This window comes from Mugil cephalus, chromosome 1 (assembly GCF_022458985.1).
Source record: "Mugil cephalus isolate CIBA_MC_2020 chromosome 1, CIBA_Mcephalus_1.1, whole genome shotgun sequence".
Lineage (NCBI taxonomy): Eukaryota > Metazoa > Chordata > Actinopteri > Mugiliformes > Mugilidae > Mugil > Mugil cephalus.
Genome location: NC_061770.1, coordinates 15,535,926 through 15,555,160, shown reverse-complemented (window position 1 = coordinate 15,555,160; position 19,235 = coordinate 15,535,926). Strand labels below are relative to the sequence as shown.

The 19,235-nt window shown below is 43.4% G+C and overlaps 1 protein-coding gene across 1 annotated transcript; it reads right to left on the bottom strand.

Annotated features, from left to right (window-relative positions):
- Positions 1 to 1,405: 1,405 nt before the first annotated feature.
- On the bottom strand, positions 1,406 to 13,313 carry LOC125011811 (protein Wnt-2b-A). Its single transcript, XM_047591178.1, has 6 exons — positions 13,097 to 13,313; positions 11,378 to 12,037; positions 8,586 to 8,806; positions 5,628 to 5,905; positions 4,693 to 4,957; positions 1,406 to 2,730 (listed from the first exon to the last, which is right to left on the bottom strand). The coding sequence occupies exons 2-6, from the start codon at positions 11,557 to 11,559 to the stop codon at positions 2,501 to 2,503; spliced, it is 1,176 nt and encodes a 391-aa protein (XP_047447134.1). The 5' UTR covers positions 11,560 to 12,037; positions 13,097 to 13,313; the 3' UTR covers positions 1,406 to 2,500.
- Between the last annotated feature and the right edge of the window lie 5,922 nt (positions 13,314 to 19,235).

Genomic DNA, 19,235 nt, shown 5'->3' with positions numbered 1-19,235 from the left:
GATGTCTGGAGTCAAGTGGAGTTAAATGTAATTCCTTGTTGCAGCAGATAACTGTATCTATGCACCACCTCTTCAGGTCAAAGATGATCCATGTTTATAAAGTTATGGTGATAATTTGTGTATTTTCTGCATTCAGCTTATTCTGTAGCCATCTGGCTGCCTGTGTTTTTTTTTTTGTCCTGTCCGCCATCATTTATCAATGTTGTGAAATTATTAAATCTCATCAATTAATTTGGTGACTTAACACACACAAAAAAAAAAATACAAGAGCCACCCTTTAAACCGTCCTCTTTGCCAGTTAGCCGATCGGTCTCCTCTTCCTCGCCCGTGACTGTGCCTGCCAGCTGCGAAGACTAATGGTTTCTCTGTGATACTCTGTGTCAGGAATGCTCTCAGCCTGGCATCCAGGACACAGATAGACTCTGCCACAGGACACTGGCACTAGAATAGTCGCAGTGACTGAAGCAGCTTGATAATATTACCCTGAGGGACAATAAAGCTTATCTTATCTAATGATATTGGCCTTCCATGGCTATTAAAAGAGCACTCCTAGGATGTTTAGGGCTCTTTTTGGGGGGGGAGATGAGGTTGATAGACTGAAAGGTGAATCTTTCAAACCTTTTAATTACAGAATAGTGTCACAAGAAATTGAGCAGTTAAGGGGAGAATTTAGCAGTTATTTGATACTGTCAATTGGTGTTTGTGTTTGCTTTCTGCATCCTGTCCTAAATCAGGACAAAGAGACGTGATCTTACCACAGAGGCCATTGCGGCATAGTGCAAGAAATTGCAATAAGACAAGTGTGCTCAGTGAAGTGGTAATGATTTAAATGTATCTGCGCAGCGGTGTTTACACTGCGCTTTTGTCTAAATGTTACCCTGTAGAATTCCTTTTATCAGGAGTCTAATATAACAGAGACTGAACCGGACCGAGAGTCTGGGGAGCAGAGGGGGCCGAGGCAGAGAAGATTGCTGGAAAGTATTCCCTTTGATAAGCCGGCCAAGAAGCCTTTGATTAAATGTGGTCCCAGCAGGAGCCCACACTAGGTCCACTGTGGCACGACCATGTCCAATCACCAGCTATCAACAGCCCCGGGTAATTACAGCCATCTAGTCATTAGCCTGGGACCCACCTGGAATTCCACATAGCGAGGGGTGGGATAGGGCCAGCAGGGGTTGGGGTTTAGACGAGGCCTTTAATCAAACACTTCCCTCCCCTCGACTGATATAACAGACCCCACCCCAATCCACACAGAATCAGCCTTTGTTGCTGACATATATTGTATTATTCGTGCACCGGTGTCTCTCGGCTCGTGCTGGGAAGGAACAATGACGTTGTGCTAGTGATGGTAAGCGACTAGATTTGCCCTCGATATGTTTGTTCCCTTGAACAAAAAACAATGATCCCAGTGTCATACTAATGTATATATTTCATATGAACATCTGTTTAGATAAGGCAATATACACAATGTTATAAGCAAGTTGGAGAGCAGAGAAGTAAAACCCATCCGATGCTGTGGTTACGTGTGACTGAATGACCGTCAAGGCCTTCGTTTCCTGTGTCCTCGTCTCAGCAGCAGCTTGTCGTCTTAATGGAAACTAGAGTACGCTGTATAATGACAGTAACAGGAGTACTCTCTCTCTCTGTCTCTCCCAGTGGCAGCCAATAGTGCAGTCTCATCCACAGATGAGAAATGAAACAACACTTTACAATTTAAATAAATCACTTTTAAACAGCTTTTTTTTTCTTTCTTTCTCTCTCTCTCTCTCTCTTTTTTTTTTTTTTTTTTTTTTACAGTTGCATTCAAAGTTCCAATGACTCATCCGTCCATTTATTCTTCTCGCGTCCATCTCCCTGTCCTCTGGTAGTCCTCTGCTTGGACTCCTGTTTGGCCACACGTGGCCAAATGTTTGCTTAGATGTCCACTTCTGAAATTGCACATACCAAGCCACTTCCCAAACTCCAAACAAGTGTCCTTTTTGGTAGATAAAAGTGTATTTCCCCAAGAAAATGAAATAAAATTATGTGAGTATATGAAGTTGTAATAATACTGGATACGTTTGAAGGCTCAGTTAATGTAAAAATTGTCTTTAAAGCATCATGAAAGCAGCAAACCATCTTTCACCCAGAACAACGTGCTAATAAAAAAAAAAAAAAAAAAAAAGAAAGCCGTCTGGACTGAATCCTCAATAAATGCCTAATCCACCTGAACCCCCAAGGTGGTATCACTGGTATCACTGTTCATCTGATCCCAGCAGTTCAGCCGCAGGGCCATTCACAAACAGGGGCTAATTGGTATTAATTCATATTGATGGGTACTGAATTCTAGTGCTTTCACAGAGACAGGTAGAAAAGCCATGCAATGAGTCGAGGTGGGGGAAGAGGAGGGCGGAGACGCAGAGCACTTTTGGACTAACTTTCCCAGAATTCCATCTTCCACAGTGCAAAAAGGGGGGAAACGGGGTGGGGTTGCGTTACAGGGAGCAGACGGGCCGTGTCCTCAGGTCTGGTCCAACCATTCTGCTCGTTTGGGGGCCTTGCATGTGTGTATGTCCACAGCTTCCTCACAGTCCTTGCACTCCACGGCGCAGCACCATTTGAACTTGCACTCGCACTTGGTGATTTGCTTGACTCTCGTGGTGTCGTAGCCACGCCCACAGCACATGACCTCACAGCCGTCTGTGCCTCGGGATGTCTTATTGCAGACCCGCCCGGCTGTACCCAGGGAACCTGCACAAAAGTGTATAAAAGAAATGCCAAACAGTTAGCTGGAACTGAAGCTTTATGTTTCCATGCCACTTCCTTCTGAGAAAAAAAAAAACGAATTTGTATTATTCACAATATCCTTACAGTTTTATAGACCAATAAATAATGAAAATATTCATTAGATGAGGCAGAATTTGGGGATAACTGCTGTTGAATCAGTATTTGTAACTCAATGCAATCTATATTTCTAAGTGTTCCTGGGCTAATCAAATCTACTACTACTACTTCTATTAACATTATCATATAAGCATATAAGCATTTATTTTCATCAACCAAGAGATGTTGTCACATCATGGTCAGATGTCAGTGGTTTTACTGGTTCAAGTAGAGATAATCACGATTTCTACTGCACTTGAAGATGGCATCAGCCCCTTTTGGGTGGTGGCAGTGTGTGTTAATTAAATGCATCTAAAAAATTAAATCTGGGATATTTTTGTGAAGTCCACATGTCTGTCAAGACAAACGGAGTGAACCTTCAATGGTGCTCAACAAGCTACTGGTCATTTTTAATGGAAGTTGGCAATTTGATGCCTGTAACCCCCTGACACTGAGCTTGCGTTAATTGATTTCAACATCCCAATGAATTTGGTAGACTGGAACCCAGTCTAGAGAAATGTTTGACTGGAACTGGTCTATTAGGAACTGATTATGCTCTTGAAAAGAGGTTTGGGGCCAATTAAATTGTCTTGACAGGATTTATGCGGTGATGGACAGAAGATGGTTTTCTTTTCACATGCCCCACAATGAAATACAAATGCCATCTTACCAGGTTTGATATACTGATAAGAGTTAAGTTTGACTACACCAGGTTAAACCTTCGTGTGACCTTTGTTGCTGGTAGTGTGATTGCAGCGTTAGCATGACTTTGAGACATTAGCATTATTCAAATTTTATACTAGCTCAGTTTGGTTTGATGTTGGCCTGTTGTAACTTGATAGTTAGTCACTGGTCCTGAATTTATTGTCGTGTTTAGCAGTCTGGCCATTACCTAATACCGTGGCATATTGTCCGTGTCTTATGTGAATGTCATCCCCACAGAGATTAACGCTCATGTTTGGTGTGAGAAGCTCCCTGTTTGAACTGCTACCTATCACAACAAGCTCACCATAGAACAACAGACCCACACACACAACTATGCAGTGTTGGTAGAGCGGCCTATAGTTACACTGCCTTTCCCAAGCCACTGCTCCCTTTGAAGCCACTCTATGTGTGTGTGTGTGTGTGTGTGTGAGGGTTAAATGGACAGTGGAGCGTGACAGACAGACAGACTCTCACACTCTGAGGCCCTCTCTGCCCTCCGGCTACGCTTAGTTCAGACAGAGGGAGAGAGACAGTGACAGACAGAAAGAAGTGATTTTTTTTTTTTTTTTTTTAAATTAGCTGCTTGTGTCCCTAGGCTGTAGATTCCACTGGGAAGGTGAGAAAGAGGGGGAGGATGGATGACGGGATGAAGAGAGTCGCAAACAAAGGCAGCAAAAAACAACAGGATGGAACTTCTCAATGCTGCAGGTGTTGATATCCCAATGAAATGCATCCGATTGAGTTTAATCCATCCATCAGCAACTCAGAGATTGTGACCAGTGATTGGGTGCGTTGCGTAAAGGTTGATTAAGACATCCCCTGACCATCGCCTTGTGTGTTTATGTGTGTGTGTTGACAGAGACTGACAGAGGTCAGGTGGTCACGGAGCATCCGAGTCCCCAGGGTACAAGGATATTAGCTTCCACAGACATCACACAGGAGGCCTGCTGTGTTATCTGACTACCATTACACACACATACGCCGACATTCACACACACACAAACACACCAGTCAAGCATGAAAATACACACAACACGCACACAACAGAATCGGGGCGATCCATCAACAGCCATGAGAATCTGCTTCTCCGTCTTTCAGCCTCCTTCTCTCCTCCTTCTGTCTTACCTGCCGCTTTGTCTTGCAGGCAATAATCCGGAGAGTTCTCAAAGTAGACCAGGTCGTTTTTGGTGGCCTTCCTGAAGGCTTTGTTAGCTACAGCGAAACCTGTCCCATCCTGATTCATCGTCACCTCGATGGCGCCGTTGTATTTCCTCCTCAGGAAGTCACCAGTCTTCCTGAAGTCCGACATGGCCATCCAACATGTCCGCAGTGTGCATGAGCCGCTCACTCCGTGACATTTACACTCCGGCTTCATGAAACGCTTCACTGCCTAAATGAAGAAATGGAGACTATTGAGGTTGCTCCAGCCATAAATTTTAATTATGATGACATTTTTAAAGTGTTGTATTACCCAAATTATATATATAGATATAGATATAGATATAGATATATAAATATCTTAAACCTATTTGGGGTATATAGTTTTGCAGATATGTCTGTGAAGGTTGCAGGTAGTTTATCTGCCTCTAATATTTTAATCTCAACTCAAATACAAGGCTGATGAATAAAATTTAGGTATGGGTTAGCTACTTCCTGCAAAAGAAATGGTTTACAATAGCAACAAGGTCTCTTTTATCCAGAATTATGGGGAGGATATTTATTTACGCTGCTATTTACGTGTTAGCATGGCTACCACATTGACACATAATGTTCCCATTTAAAGAAGAGTAGATTAATAAAACGTTGTACCTGGATTCAAAATCAAGATCGAATGAATTCAAGCTGACATAACCAATTCATATCTATGGATGAATTTGCCGATTTCATTGGAGATTTTGGCCATTGCACTAAGATTGGATCTCAGCCAGATGTGAGCATCATCTGTATAGTTCAGTTACATCGTTGGGAAGGCTCTCCGGAACCAATTGAAAGATCACACTTTCAGCCTGCGAAGCTGCTTGTATACTTGCAAATCACAATAATGATAATCACACACTTACTGCTCTGCCACAGCGGTTGTTGTGGAGGTTCATGAGAGCCCGAGCATCTCGGACAGTTTTCTCTTTGGCATCTATGAAGGCTTTGGCGAATTTGATCCCGTAGTTGATGTTATCACTGCAGCCGCCCCAGTCAAACTCTCCCCTCTGGTCGCTCGCTCGTCCACGTTTGTGCGGGTCACAGTTGCACGTCTTCAACTCTCCCTGGCTGCAGGCGCGGGTAAGCGCGTACACCACCCCAGCTGAGGAGATGGCGTAGACGAATGCAGCTTCACGGCTGCCTGAGTGGTAGAGACAGCGAGAAAAAGCAAAATTAAAATAGGACCAATGTAAAAGTTAGAATAACACCATGCAGTACTATGGCATGATACAAGCCCATGGCTTTCATGTGTGCTGCACATGTCAGCATGCATTCCCAGATACACATAATGCCATGACAAGGCCTGGGCGTGAGCCATCAGGACATGAAGGTGCAGCTGACGGGGCATATCAGGCCTAATGTGGAGTATAGACCAGCTCTGTTTAAATATTATCATGGAAATAATCCTAGCTGCGGGGCTGTCCTCTGCTCACATAAATTGTTTAAATACAGACACAGTGATACCCCATTAATCAGCGCCAGGGTGATGTCATGACAACATTATCTACCATTGCTGTGCTCATCTGTTCTTTTCTGGTCTCTTTAGTTTCTTAGAATATGATATTCTTCTACAATACGGCCACAGACAGAGAACTGGATATAGTTATTAGCCAAGTTGCTTGCACGCGGCATGAGCATCATTTCAAGTTCCTCTTCAGGCATAGTAAACACAAATGACTTTCAGCTGACATCTCTATACCCACAGTCAAAATCAAGCAGAAGAAAATTCTGGGAAGTTCTCCACAAAATTCTGCAGTTTGTAAACTACAAACAAGCATGTCCATTTGTATATGGCCCAGTCAGTTGATTGTTTGGTCTCTCCGTGTACCCAGAGCAAGATGTTTAATCATTCAGTAATCAGCAATGCAGTTTAATGAAGTCCCGTAATAATTTAGGCTGCAACCTGGCCCCTGAGCAACCATCTGGAACCAATGCTTTGAAACAAACGTCAATCATCTCAAAGATGATTTGCTGAATCTCTGTTAAATCTGGATATTCACCGTTTCCCAGAGCATGAATTCCTTTTGTGAAATCAGCAATGCACATATTTAACTTCTAATCAACAAGCATCAACACTTAATAATCTAAACTGCTGTCAAATATTCTTTCTATTCTCATGCTCTTCAGATGATTAAGCATTTCTATTGCATTGCCTCGCTCGAGCTCTTCCTTCAGCATTTACAGATATGTAGTAAATGCACTGCAGTCATTTTCGAAGCTACTTCAGCTTTAATCCTGACGACTCATGATGCACTTAAGCAGCTTTGTTCCCCGACACTCTCATTAGTTTCCAGCAACGTCAACAACATCTCCAACAGACGCAGTGTTCGGATGTGTGCGCGCTGCAGAAATGGCTGTACACTTCCATTTGAACAACGGGCTGTCTGCCTGTCTGCAGGCTTGGTTAAATCAATAACACACACATTTATGAATTTCAGTTTCCATTTAAACCTTGCGCTGCCTATAACTTCATAGCTTAAGTGAAGCAATATGTTCTTCTGAAATGTGGAGTACAAGGTTAAGATACTCAAGTACCAGCACTTCAAATTATATCACAAAGCTTGCCGCACAGTGGGAGACTTTTGTCTCTGGAAACAAGGTATGCCTTCACTCTGCAAACCAGAACCAGCCTGGGTCAGGAGAGTTTGCGCGATCCACCCTTCGGTGGAGATCTCATTTCATCCGTGAGGTGAAGAGATGGAAGCAGTGGGCGCTGAGGGGGAGTGTGTGGGAGAGGACCGTGGAGGGCATTGCTGCTCATCTTTCAAACCTGCGCTGTTTGTCTGACAGTGAGAATATCTCTCTAAATATTTACATCTACATTACTGTTTATTCCTCTCTACCCCGTACACACACAGAGGCTGTATCTCCATATCTGCTACTTTTTTCCATGCATTGTCAGCCCCCACACATGCTTTGGATGGCTGGAAGAGACACAATAACAATCCATGGAAAGTCAGTGACGTCAGAAACAAAGTTTGTGGATTCAAACACCTTTTTATGCAACCCGTATCCAGATACAATGAACTGCTGCTACTACAAAAAAAAAAAGAAGAAGAATTCTGTAGCATGACTTGCGCAAATCCAACGCGTGTTAGAAGCATTAATGGTGTTCAAAATTTAGCATCACATTTACACGTGTTCATCAGTGACTTGCAGGTGCAGTGCTGCAGACACACTGTGCATTAAAAAAACAACAGGAATGATCTACCACTGACTACTGCTGCGTCGCTGCAAAAGAAAAGTATAACTTATTTATTATTTAATCCAGATAACTTAAAGACCAGCGCAGTGCAGACTGGCTGTCAGGTATATTTATGGTAGAGTTAACAAATGGCCATGATTCAGACTGACCTCTAAAATTTGTCGTGAGGAGGATTTATACATGCACTGGCCGTAAAGACCGGGGAAAAATATGTATGTGAACATGCATGTCCGCCTGAGTGTACGCGTGTATATGCATGACTGTCTTACGAAGCGAGAGGCCTGGCAGGAGTGGAAAAAAACAAAATGACGACAAGCCCAAGTCTTGAAGGCTGTGTGTTTATTGACGAGGCATAAGGCATTACAACAGTCCATTAGTGACTATAAACACGGAGCACCAGCATACGTACTGTGGGAGAAAGAATGATCGGAGAAAGAACAGAGCGAGGGGGAAAAGGACAGAGGGGAGAAGGGAGAGATAAGGAGACAAGAGTGAACCAGAAAAGTGAGAATGAGGAAGGAAATGGTAACGGACGTGGCTCACACTCAAGGTCCCTTTCTGTGCTCTTCTATGAACATAACCCGGTTATCAGACAGGCAAACATGTGAGGACTTACTTCGCAGCAGGACGCGCCCAAAGACGGTGTGGTCGCGGTCGAGCGTGCTGCAGTTCCATCGGTGGTGCCTGAACTGGTGCTGGCACTCTCTGATCCACTCCTTGGTGCCTTCGCCGATGGCCTGCATTATGTCTGGATGGCGCTGGCAGAGTTGGCGCTGCTTGTTCACCAGGCCCGGGATGTTGTCACAGATTACACGGGCCCCTAGCGCACCAATGTACCTGTTGGTGGCGAAAACACAGTGACTCTTACCGATGGATTACACACAGGAGTCAGTGGTCAGCAGTTGTTGGTGGTATATTGCGATTGATGGTAGGTGCCCTTCTAGAAGTGCGTCCACAAGTGGACAGACACTTATTGGTGGTGAGTGGCATGAAGGAGAGCCGCAGTAACAGTCCTCTGTGAGTCAGAGTTCACTACACTTAACAGTTTAAGGTTTGCGAGAAGGAGGGGAGTGGAAACCATTTACTCCGCTCTCCAAATAAATAAGCACTTAACCTCTCCCCACAAGACCTGCATGTGTATGTGTGTTTAAATGTTTCCCAACGGGATCGTCAAAATCATGTTGTCACAAATCAGAGCAAGAAGTCTGGGGCCTCCAATAACCCTGTCAAACTAAAACCCCATTTACTCACTTAACTCCTCTCTGTCTTTTTCCTGATTGCTCTCATCTTACAGTTGTCCTGCGCTCCTCTTCCAATCTTCCTCCGCGCCCTAATAAAACCGACTTTTACAGAGTCCTGTCAAGATAAATGCAGCGTTGAACTCGACCCAAAATAAACTCTGATTGCCAGTGCGCCCCTACGTGCACGAGACCTCTAGCAGCTCGGTGGCTGCAGGGCTTTGGCGGGTCAGCCAGGGGAGGCCGGGGAGCGTGTAGCTGTGTGGTCGTGTTTTATGAGGCCGGGACGAGAGAAGACTGGAGACGCTGTGCTCCCCAGAGTGGGATTAGAGAGGAGGGAAAAGAACAGAGTGCTCATCAAAGAAAAGTGCCAGAGCAGCAATTCACACATAATTTTCTGTCTCTCTCTCTGTCTCTTTTTTTCTCGTATGCCAGTAAATCATTATCCGCGGGTCTAAAACAACGTGCTGAAAAGCCCCGGAGGAAGACAAGTGGGAGACAAATAGGGACACTGAACTCTTCTATTTGCTGCGTAGCCACTGGCTTCTTGATGTTTCATCATGTATCTCACTTGATCACACAAGGCGCACCGCAAACATTTAATGAACTGGTCATTTTCATTAGGAAGAAATCGTGTCACATTGATGTGCAAATGTAGAATAAATTAAGATGTGATGAGAACATGTCAGCATTACACAGTCATTATTTCAGTTACCCTCGTGAATAATGTGCCTTCTTTATTTAATGTGTAATGCAGTTATTTAAACAATAATGTTTGTGTTTTATGTTAAATTAGGTCATATTCACGTTTCCCTAAGTGGCTATAACATCCCACCCCTGAGGTGTTACAGCCCACGTCTTCACCATCTGCCCTCGGATCATTTGAGGAACAGCTAGACTTAGTAGTAGTGGATCTCCTTTACACTAAATTCCCCTCAAAGCCAGTAATGCTCCGTCAAAGCCGCTACACACACACTCTCACCACTACTCCCCATAACTGCTTTTAATCTCCACCAACTATGAGGCATTCCATCAGCCCCATACCCGCCCACACACAGACACCTCCTATAAACACACACACACACACACACACACACGGACATTTTCACTTACTGCGCAGATATTTTCAACCTCTCACCTATTGCTCTAGATGGCTGCTTCAGGGCTATTTCGTAGTGAAGCCATTTGTGTGTGTGTGTGTGTGTGTGTGTGTGTGTGTGTGTGTGTGTGTGTGTGTGTGTGTGTGTGTGAGTGAGGGGGTACCTGGTGAATTAATGAGTGCGCTGCCTCGTCGAAAGCGGGCTCCAGCTGAGCCGAACACGGACTCGGCCAACAGCGCCGACATAAATTACATTTATCGCTCTATTATTATTGCTCAGCGTGGCAGGCCAACAAACTGACACAGAGAAAATGCGTTTTAGACAAATCCCATTCACAAACTCATATTTCATGTTCGTTTAACCGGCAAAGCCCGCGGGTTTTTGCTGATTTTTTTAGGACCAAGTCAATTTAATTAAATTATTATGGCAAAAAACACATTTATTTGCAGGCATTACATCATAATTACAAATAACAGCATAGAAGGTCTGTAATAAACCCCGATCCATTGAAGTTATTTGCAAAATTATATGTAGAAATGAGATAAAGACTAACCAAGTTTTGACCACTTTTACGCAGCAACATTTATGAGAAATTTATTTTATTTACTTTATTTACACAGTTAAACAGCCCTCAAACTGGGCTTATCTGTCTGGAACATCCAAATTGAATTGAACTGAATTGAATTTGAATTCAATAAAATTTTTATTTGTTAAAAATAAAAAAAGAGAGTTATTAATGTAGTTGTCAAAACTTGCTGGCAGTTTCAGTCCTTAAAGTTTCAAACGAAACCTCCCAAAATTAGGCAGGAGTCCCAACTTCGTTTCGGTGAGGAATTTTACTTTTTTGTGCCATTTCCGTATCTTTATTGTAGAGTTAGAACTGTTAATTCTGGCATTATAATAACCGCTTTAAATTAATAATTAAAAAGCGTAAGTAATACATATATCTTTTTTTTTTAAAGAAATCTGTAATAAAATGGACTGCCTCAGTAAATCACGTTAGGTAGGCAGGTAGGCCTGTGTCTGTGAGAGAGAGAGAAAGAGAAAGAGATGGATGGATGGAGACTCACCACCATGAAGTGTCCACCCGAGGTGTCACGAGCAGCAGCAGCAACAGACACGCACAATAAATCCTCGAACTGGCACCGGCGCCTTGGCAAGAAGAGGTTCGGGGTGAGAGTTTGGCTCCCTGCGAACCACAGCGCTGAATCCGAGCTGCCCGTAGGCTGAGAATTCTGTTGAACCCCAGCATGGCTTCCTCTCTTTTATTTTGCCCCCAAACGTAACCCACAGAAATATTAGGAAAAAAAAAAATCTGAAGAAATGTCCTTACTTCAGTAGAGATGGTGATATCTAGCCTAAGTTAAGCACCCATACAGGTAGGCCTCATTATCCAGTGTGTGGCTCCATGATGCGCGGCTGTCAGCACAGTGAGGAGCGCGTTTTCGGTGCCATGTGCGCACCAGACTCTCTTCTGGCTGCCCCCGGGAGGAGTTTTACCTGACGAGGCGAGCAACAAGTGTCTGCAGTCAGTTTCTCCCCCCGAACTCTTATCCTTAGGTTTCGCTCAGTGCAGAGGCTGAAATATAAATAAGGTCCGAATCGCAGCTGGAGTCAAGGAGCGTTAGATGCGGGACCGGCAGCGGTTCTGTCGGCTGAGTGGCTCTCTGCTGGATCAGATGCTCACGCCGGACCTCTCCTTTATTAGTGCACGGTGGACAGAGTCCGAGCTGAGAGGGAGAGAGAGAGAGGGAGAGGGGGGGTTGGGGATGAGGGAGGGTTCGCTGCTGACAGCTCCTCTCGCTCATTGGGCAGAGGCAGGGGTTACAGAGTTTGACTAGCAAGGAGATATTAAAAGGAGATGGATGGGGAAAGGTGTGTGTGGTGCTGGAAAGATGCTATTGATGTGGAGACAATGGTATTAAGTACAGTCTGTGTATAACCACAGATAGAAATTCATATCATTGATGGACTTAACATTATGATTATCATATATTATAACAATATAGACTTCAATTGCCAATTCATTAGGTACACTAGTGAAAACGTATTTAATATAAGAGTCGTGAACAAAGTCTCCATGAAGGTTATGGTGTTTAGGATTTGTTTTAAATAACTGAGAGAGCAGTTGATTCAGCTGTGTTTTAATTGTTTTGGAGGCTGTTGTTTGTATTTAACTATTTAACTGTATTGTGTTGTTTTCCAACATTTTTCCTGTTATTTTGAAAACCTCGTTTCAGTGAACGAGTGCAGACTGATGCATTAAAATGCACTGGTTTTCACTAGCGCACCTAAAGTTTTGACATGTGAGGTTATGTTATTTTTCAAATACAAAAAAATTCAAATTGTCAGACATGAAATCAGCGTTATTGTCAGTTATTAATAATTCTAACCAAACATTTAATATTCAAGGGGTATAGATCATAATTTCTAACATGAATTTGTACTCCAAACATCATATTAATATTAACACATGCTTTGCCTGATAAAGAAGTAAGCATAGTGATTACTTTGGCTAAAATTTACGAATTGAATATGGATTTTCTGTGTAGCCGTGCATCACATAAAGCGCATTACAAGTGAAAGTCAGAGGAAAAAGCAGGGAATGCGGGACCAGAAGAACAGAGCCAAATAGTCCAGTGGAACAGGACTGTGGCTTAAATATGAACCACATGTGAAAGCGAGCAAGAGTGCTGAGACAGCGTTGGAATAAAGCATGCACCAACACACACGTGCGCAGACACACACACACAAATGCAGTATTGTCTCTGGATTTAAACCATCCTTACATTTATTCCCAAGTTTCTCTGTGTCTCTTCCTGTTGTCTCCAGGCTTCATCATGAAATCTCTGATATTTCCCACAGTCCTTGAATGGGTCCTGACAGATATAAAAATATATATATTTTTCAGTATCCACAGACCTTTCACAGAATAAAAAAATAAAAAATAAAAAACGCTTCTTGGCTTGATGAGAGACAGCAGTTTTTATCAGCACGGAGCTGAACTTCAGCGAGTTTGTGACACCGGACTGAGAATGCCTCAGTTGATTCAGCTGACCCCATTAATACTAACGAAGGAGTAAACAAATCAGGAAAATCCCTGTCGGAATTGAAACTATTAGAATTAGCCGTAGCTGCTGCAAAGTGCTATTTCATCAAACGCTTGAGAAAACAGCTCCAGTGTTTATGGCAAAGCTGCCGTTAAAGCTAAGCTCCTTTCAGAGACATTTGTATTTCTGCTTAGAGCTCGCCAGACGGGCTGCTGCTCAGAATGAGACACGTTTTTTATTGTTTTCTGAGACAAGCACATGCAAAAACACTGAAACCTAGAGCGGGTACAGGTTTTCTGAGTGGCTGCGAGGTGAGGCAAAGAAGTTAAGCTCTCTGGCGCTGAAGCTTTACTCACAATTTTCTGCTAAATCAAAAGGAATTAGGGAAGCACAAACACGGCTGAGTTATGCTTTCTCTCCTGGGGCTGGAGCTGGAACCAACCTTCTCTCTCTCTCTTTCTCATTCCCAGCCTGTGAACTTGACCCCAGCTTTCTCTTCATAAACAATAACAGAGTCAAGTGCCTCCTTGTCAGTTGGAGGAAAAGTTTGCCCTGATGTACCGGGTCCAATCTGGCAACCGTCTATTCCGAGGAAAAGTACTGACAGGGGCTATGTTTAAACGCTGAACTGGGGTGAACGAGGGATAAAGGTGAGATTTACAGAGGCAGGGGTTTTGGGCTAATCCAGTTGATTTCTGTGTTGATACATTATAATTACTCAGGATTATTTCTGACAGGGAGGTGGCAGTTAGAAAAGGGAATCAGTTGAATGGCATGCGGTGTAGGTGGAAGAGTTGGACTAATGGCCCAGTAATGTGTGTCTTGTGAGGATTATAAGGCTGCTAAATGCACATATGCAGAACGAACCGGGAACTATTTATCCTGCATCTTGCCCCGCTGGGCCATCACTGGCTGCGGTTGCTACTGATGTAATGACTAATGATGCCCGACTGTGGGTGTTCATTCTGTGTACTGTTTATCTCTTTTATAATGTATTGGTTTGTTATTGACAGGTCGATTGCAAAAACGTCTTGCATTTGTGGGACTAATAAAGTGATCTGATTCTGAATCTGATTTATGCTGTGGGTTGCCACCAGTCAGACAGCCCAGCGATGAGCTCAGTGTGTATTCTCTTCCCCTGGCAGGTTGGAGTAGGGAGCCTGTCACCAAGCCTGGCCCAGTTCCCATACCGATGGGACACAAAGGGGCACAGGTGGAAAAGGGACTAAGACAAATAGGAGGTGCACTCAATCAAGTTAAAGTTGGGGAGTTATATCATTTCCAACAGTATTTCTCAATATCTCTAGCTCGTAATATACTAAACTAAGTGCTATGTTTGTTTACCTCCTCTAGAGTCTAGACCAACACACGAACACATTTTATGATCTGGCTCCTATTGACAAGACGACCCGTGTGTATAAATCACTTTTATGATGTTTATGGTTATGGTCTGTCTTGGTTTAGACAGAGAAAAGTAAATAAATAACCAGTTAATGTTAGCGATTGGTCACAAGTTCACTTAAAGATGGGAAACCATGTTTGTGTTCAATGTTTTGTTGATCCATTCATTCACCCCAACTTCCTCTACACGTGGATGCTCTATAAAAATGTGCATTTTAAAACGTCTAAAACCACAAGAAAGTACTATCTTCGTATTCTTGTCCCCCCTGAGACATTCTCGCTGTTTATCACCACCTTTCTTTATGAACACTTTATCGTCCGGGTTCCCTGCTAGCGTGACACAGTTTGACAGTTCTTTCCAATGCAGTTACGAAAGCTGTTACTCAGGAGTATTTCAATTCTTGGGTTTAGATACATCGCGCTTATGTTGATGCAACTAAAACGACATGATTATGGCCAAAAAGTTGACTATTGGGGTTGGATTGAGAACTGGGCTCTTTGTACACCCAGCCATCCACCCCAACCTCCTCCCTACAAACAGTTTCTTCCTGTGGTTCTATATGAAAGCTGTCATTGCTCAAACGGCCACCAGAGGTCGCCTGTGATTAAAACTTCCAACATTTTTAATATTTGACCCAACACCAGTGATGCGTGTAATGTCTTCTGCAGACTGTCTCGATTATGTTTTAATTCCTGCAGTATGAGCTGTTGGAGATGGATTAAATACTACCATAGTTTCCTCATGTTAAATAGCTGTGGGGACATAAAAGACTAGGCGTGGGTGGCTGTTTAGATAATAATCATCTGAAAATCCCGTAGCATTATCCTGAAAGCTAATGAAAGGTCAGACTACAACATGGGCCCTAAAAATATACAGTCCCCCAGGGACAGGCGAGCCACGATGCCTGTGTGCACACATGAATGCGGGCAAGCCAGAGGAGCAGATCTGTGATAATTTATTGTCTTGTAAATTTAGATCTGCGGACAGAGATGAACTGCCTTGAACAAACAAAGTGGCACTGGAACACCACAAGCTTCTGAAATGTTTAGCTGGCTCTCAGAGAAGGTGTCAGAGCCCGCTGTCATCCACTTTCCCCCAGTGCAAAAGGTGCAGCAAAAGGCATGCACACTTAGAGAAAGTTTGTGCTGTAAAGAATACACACAGTCGTAACCGTCGCTATGCAATGCAATACCCTCATGTTACATCACGGTGTGCCTCTACAGGGCTAACGCTTGCATACTGACTCTTCCTTTCTTGATCCTCAGGGTAGCCTGTCATTAATAGATTTTATGGCTCCTGTGAACTAGAGATATCATGAGATCATGAGAGATATCGTCATGCTGGATGGGTTTGAAACATCCACACACACGAACGTGCACAGACACAAAGATTGACTGAGACTATGGCTGTACAGCAGGTGATACGGACGACATCAAAGGGATATCCAGGGCAGCTTGGCCTCTTTGACGTTCAACACATCTCAAACACTTCTGTGGGAAACAGTCGAGCCCAGTTGGAGATACATAGATAGGGACTATGTCACTCACAGACAGAAATACTCATATTATATCTGTTCTCCTTATCCGTTCACAGCGTTAACATTTCAAAGAATCAAATGTTTTAAAATAATCTAAGCTGAAATGTACCTCAATGGATGCTGGTCAGATTTGCAGCACAGACACTGTCCTTTCTCCCTCTGAGTGGAACTGAGTTTGTGCTGAGTAGTTTCCTGTTTTAGTGGGGAACTGTCTGCGTGACGTGCTCCGCAGGTCATGGGCAGCTGGTCACATGGTGGCTAGCTGAGGTGAACTGAACTCTGAATCAGACATTCAGACATTTCTGTTGGTCGACTTTTTGCTCGGAACAAAGAGCGAGTCAAACCTTGTGAATTCACTGATCAGGCATAACATTATGACCGCCTTTCTAAAATTGTGTCTCCCCTGTGCCTTCAAAACAGTTATGACTCACCGGGGAATGGACATGGACCTTCTGAGGATGTCCTGTGGTGTCTGGTAACAGAATGCTGTTAGTGGGGGTCTTTGGGTACTGTGGGTTGAGGGGAGGGGCCTCTGTGGATCAGGCTTGTTCCAGTATATCCCACAGATACTTGATCATTTCGGGATCAAGTGAAATTGGAGGCCAGGTCAACGCCTTGTGCTGTTTTTCATGTTTTTTTTTAATTGTTCTTAAACTATTTTTGTGCGTGTGTCAGGCTGCATCCAGCTGGGGGATGACTGCTGCCATCAAGGAGTGTCATTGCTACGTGGTGAGGGTGCCTGGTCTGGTCTCTGTGGGTGGTACATGTCTAAACAACATCCATACGATTGCCAGGTCCAAACGTTTCCCGGCAGAACATTTCATTGTCACAAGATGGTATCAGTATCATTTACTACAACTGTCAGGGGTTTTTACCTTTCATTTGAGGCTGTGCACTTGTGTATTCGCACATGCAAATAAAAGCTTGTCATTTTAGACACAGCTCATCTGGTGTACAGTTTCAATGCTTCTCTTTGCCTTTTGCAATATATAGTATGCTGTACCTGTTGTACATATTATAAGGATCCAATGGTCAACATGTTGTCTCTCTCATGTCACTTTCATCAACTTATATCTAGCAGCAACAGGTGGATGTATCAGCGAACTCAGCTCTGATTGACTACTTGCCACCAAATGACAGATTAAAAAAGATACTGGCAGCTAACAGGACAATGTTGATTTGTTGCAGCTAAAGAACAAGGCATTTCCTTCAGATGCAAATTGACATTAAAGTTTCTTAGTGTCTGCTCTTTGCAATTCTCTTTGCACTTACACATTTGCCATTGATGAAATTATAATTTGTTCTGTCATGATTAACTAATTTATACATTATTCACAATATATGTGAGGACAAATTTCCTGTTGGGGAGCTTTTACATAAGAATAAACCATATAGAAGTTGTCTAAATTATAATACAAATATATCTGATAATTTTGATCATATATTAATTTGTGTTTTGGGAGAGATTATCCACGTAGGGATATTAGGGTTGTTATTTGATGAGAACAAAATGCCCTTTTTAGTGACTCTCTGTGGATTACAACTTATACATATTTTCTCTGTGTTGGAGGTTACATGGGGTTTATGTGGCCTGTAATGGAGGTGGCATGGAGCTTTTCTTTAAAGCTGCAGTAGCCCTGCTGTGTGGGATGCTGTGCAAGCAGTCACACAGAAAGATTCACGGTCAGTTCTGTAGTGAACGTTGTACAGGCTATCTGGTTCTTTGGTTGAATTCTTGAGTGTGGGCCATCGTGGCCTCTTGGCAAAAGGATGTGTGTTGAGGGCTCTAAGTTGTAGGAGAGGTCCCTCCACGCCCTGAGTGATGAGAGCAGGGTTTAACCGGCTGCAGGTGCGCTCGAGACAGGCGGGCAGGGCCTTTGAAGTGGAAGCCAACTGGGACCCCAGCCCATCTCTGACCAGCAGCCAGGACAGACACATTCGCTTTCAATTAACACTCTCCCTTCTTTCTCAATCGCTGATTTTTCGCTTTCTGTTGTTTTTCAGTATTAATCTATGAATACATTCAGAAGAGACCGACCTTGACATTGTGGTGCAATACCGTCCATATTCTGTTTTTCATTACAACTGGATGACTCTTCCTAATGATCCAATGATGGACCATGAAGTTCAGGGGGCATCCTGACGTTAACTTCCCCAGAACTACACACCTTCCAGGACTTGTTCCCTCTATTTGCCACCAAAACCACTGAAGAGACATAGCTTGCTGGCAGTTGGCATAGCGACATGCTGCATACGTATAAACCTGATAAACCCTTCTTTATGGATCTATTTCTCTGTTTTTTTAAGGCTAATGTTAAGAACTGTCTTAGGAGTTTAAAACTGCAGTGCAGTCATGTGTTCCATCAGTACACTTAAACATACGCCACTGAAGGTCCCTCATGTGTTACAACAGCACTCTACCCACACTGCCAAAGGAACAAAAGAAATCAGGATTGTTGTTCAGAAGAAATGTGAACATCTAAGTACACGGTAATTTTCTTGCTTCACCTCTCAACGATGCTTCATGAATCTTCTTGTGTCTCGGCGCCAGGTTGAGCGTCCAGAGAACTGAAAGTCCTCTGACAATCTGATCTCTTGTCTTTCATTTATCTTCGTGTGATGAAATCATGAATCCCGTCACTCTCGCAACCTCTCAGTCACACAGGACACATCCTGTCTTTGGTGTTGCTTACACAAGCACGCAGCTCATACGACCTGACAGAGTATCAGAGTATTAGAAATGACGTTAATGTATTAATTTAGACATATTTACGCATGCAAAGCGTGCACGTACATCTCATTAAAGAGACCGAAACGGAGGAAGAAATGACTGTTTTTCGATGGTAAGCTCCCAGCTACATCTGGCTCCTGTTAGCCACAAGCGTATAAAAATCAAATGTGGTTTAGTCCCAGGCATTCTGTACTACAGACACACTTAC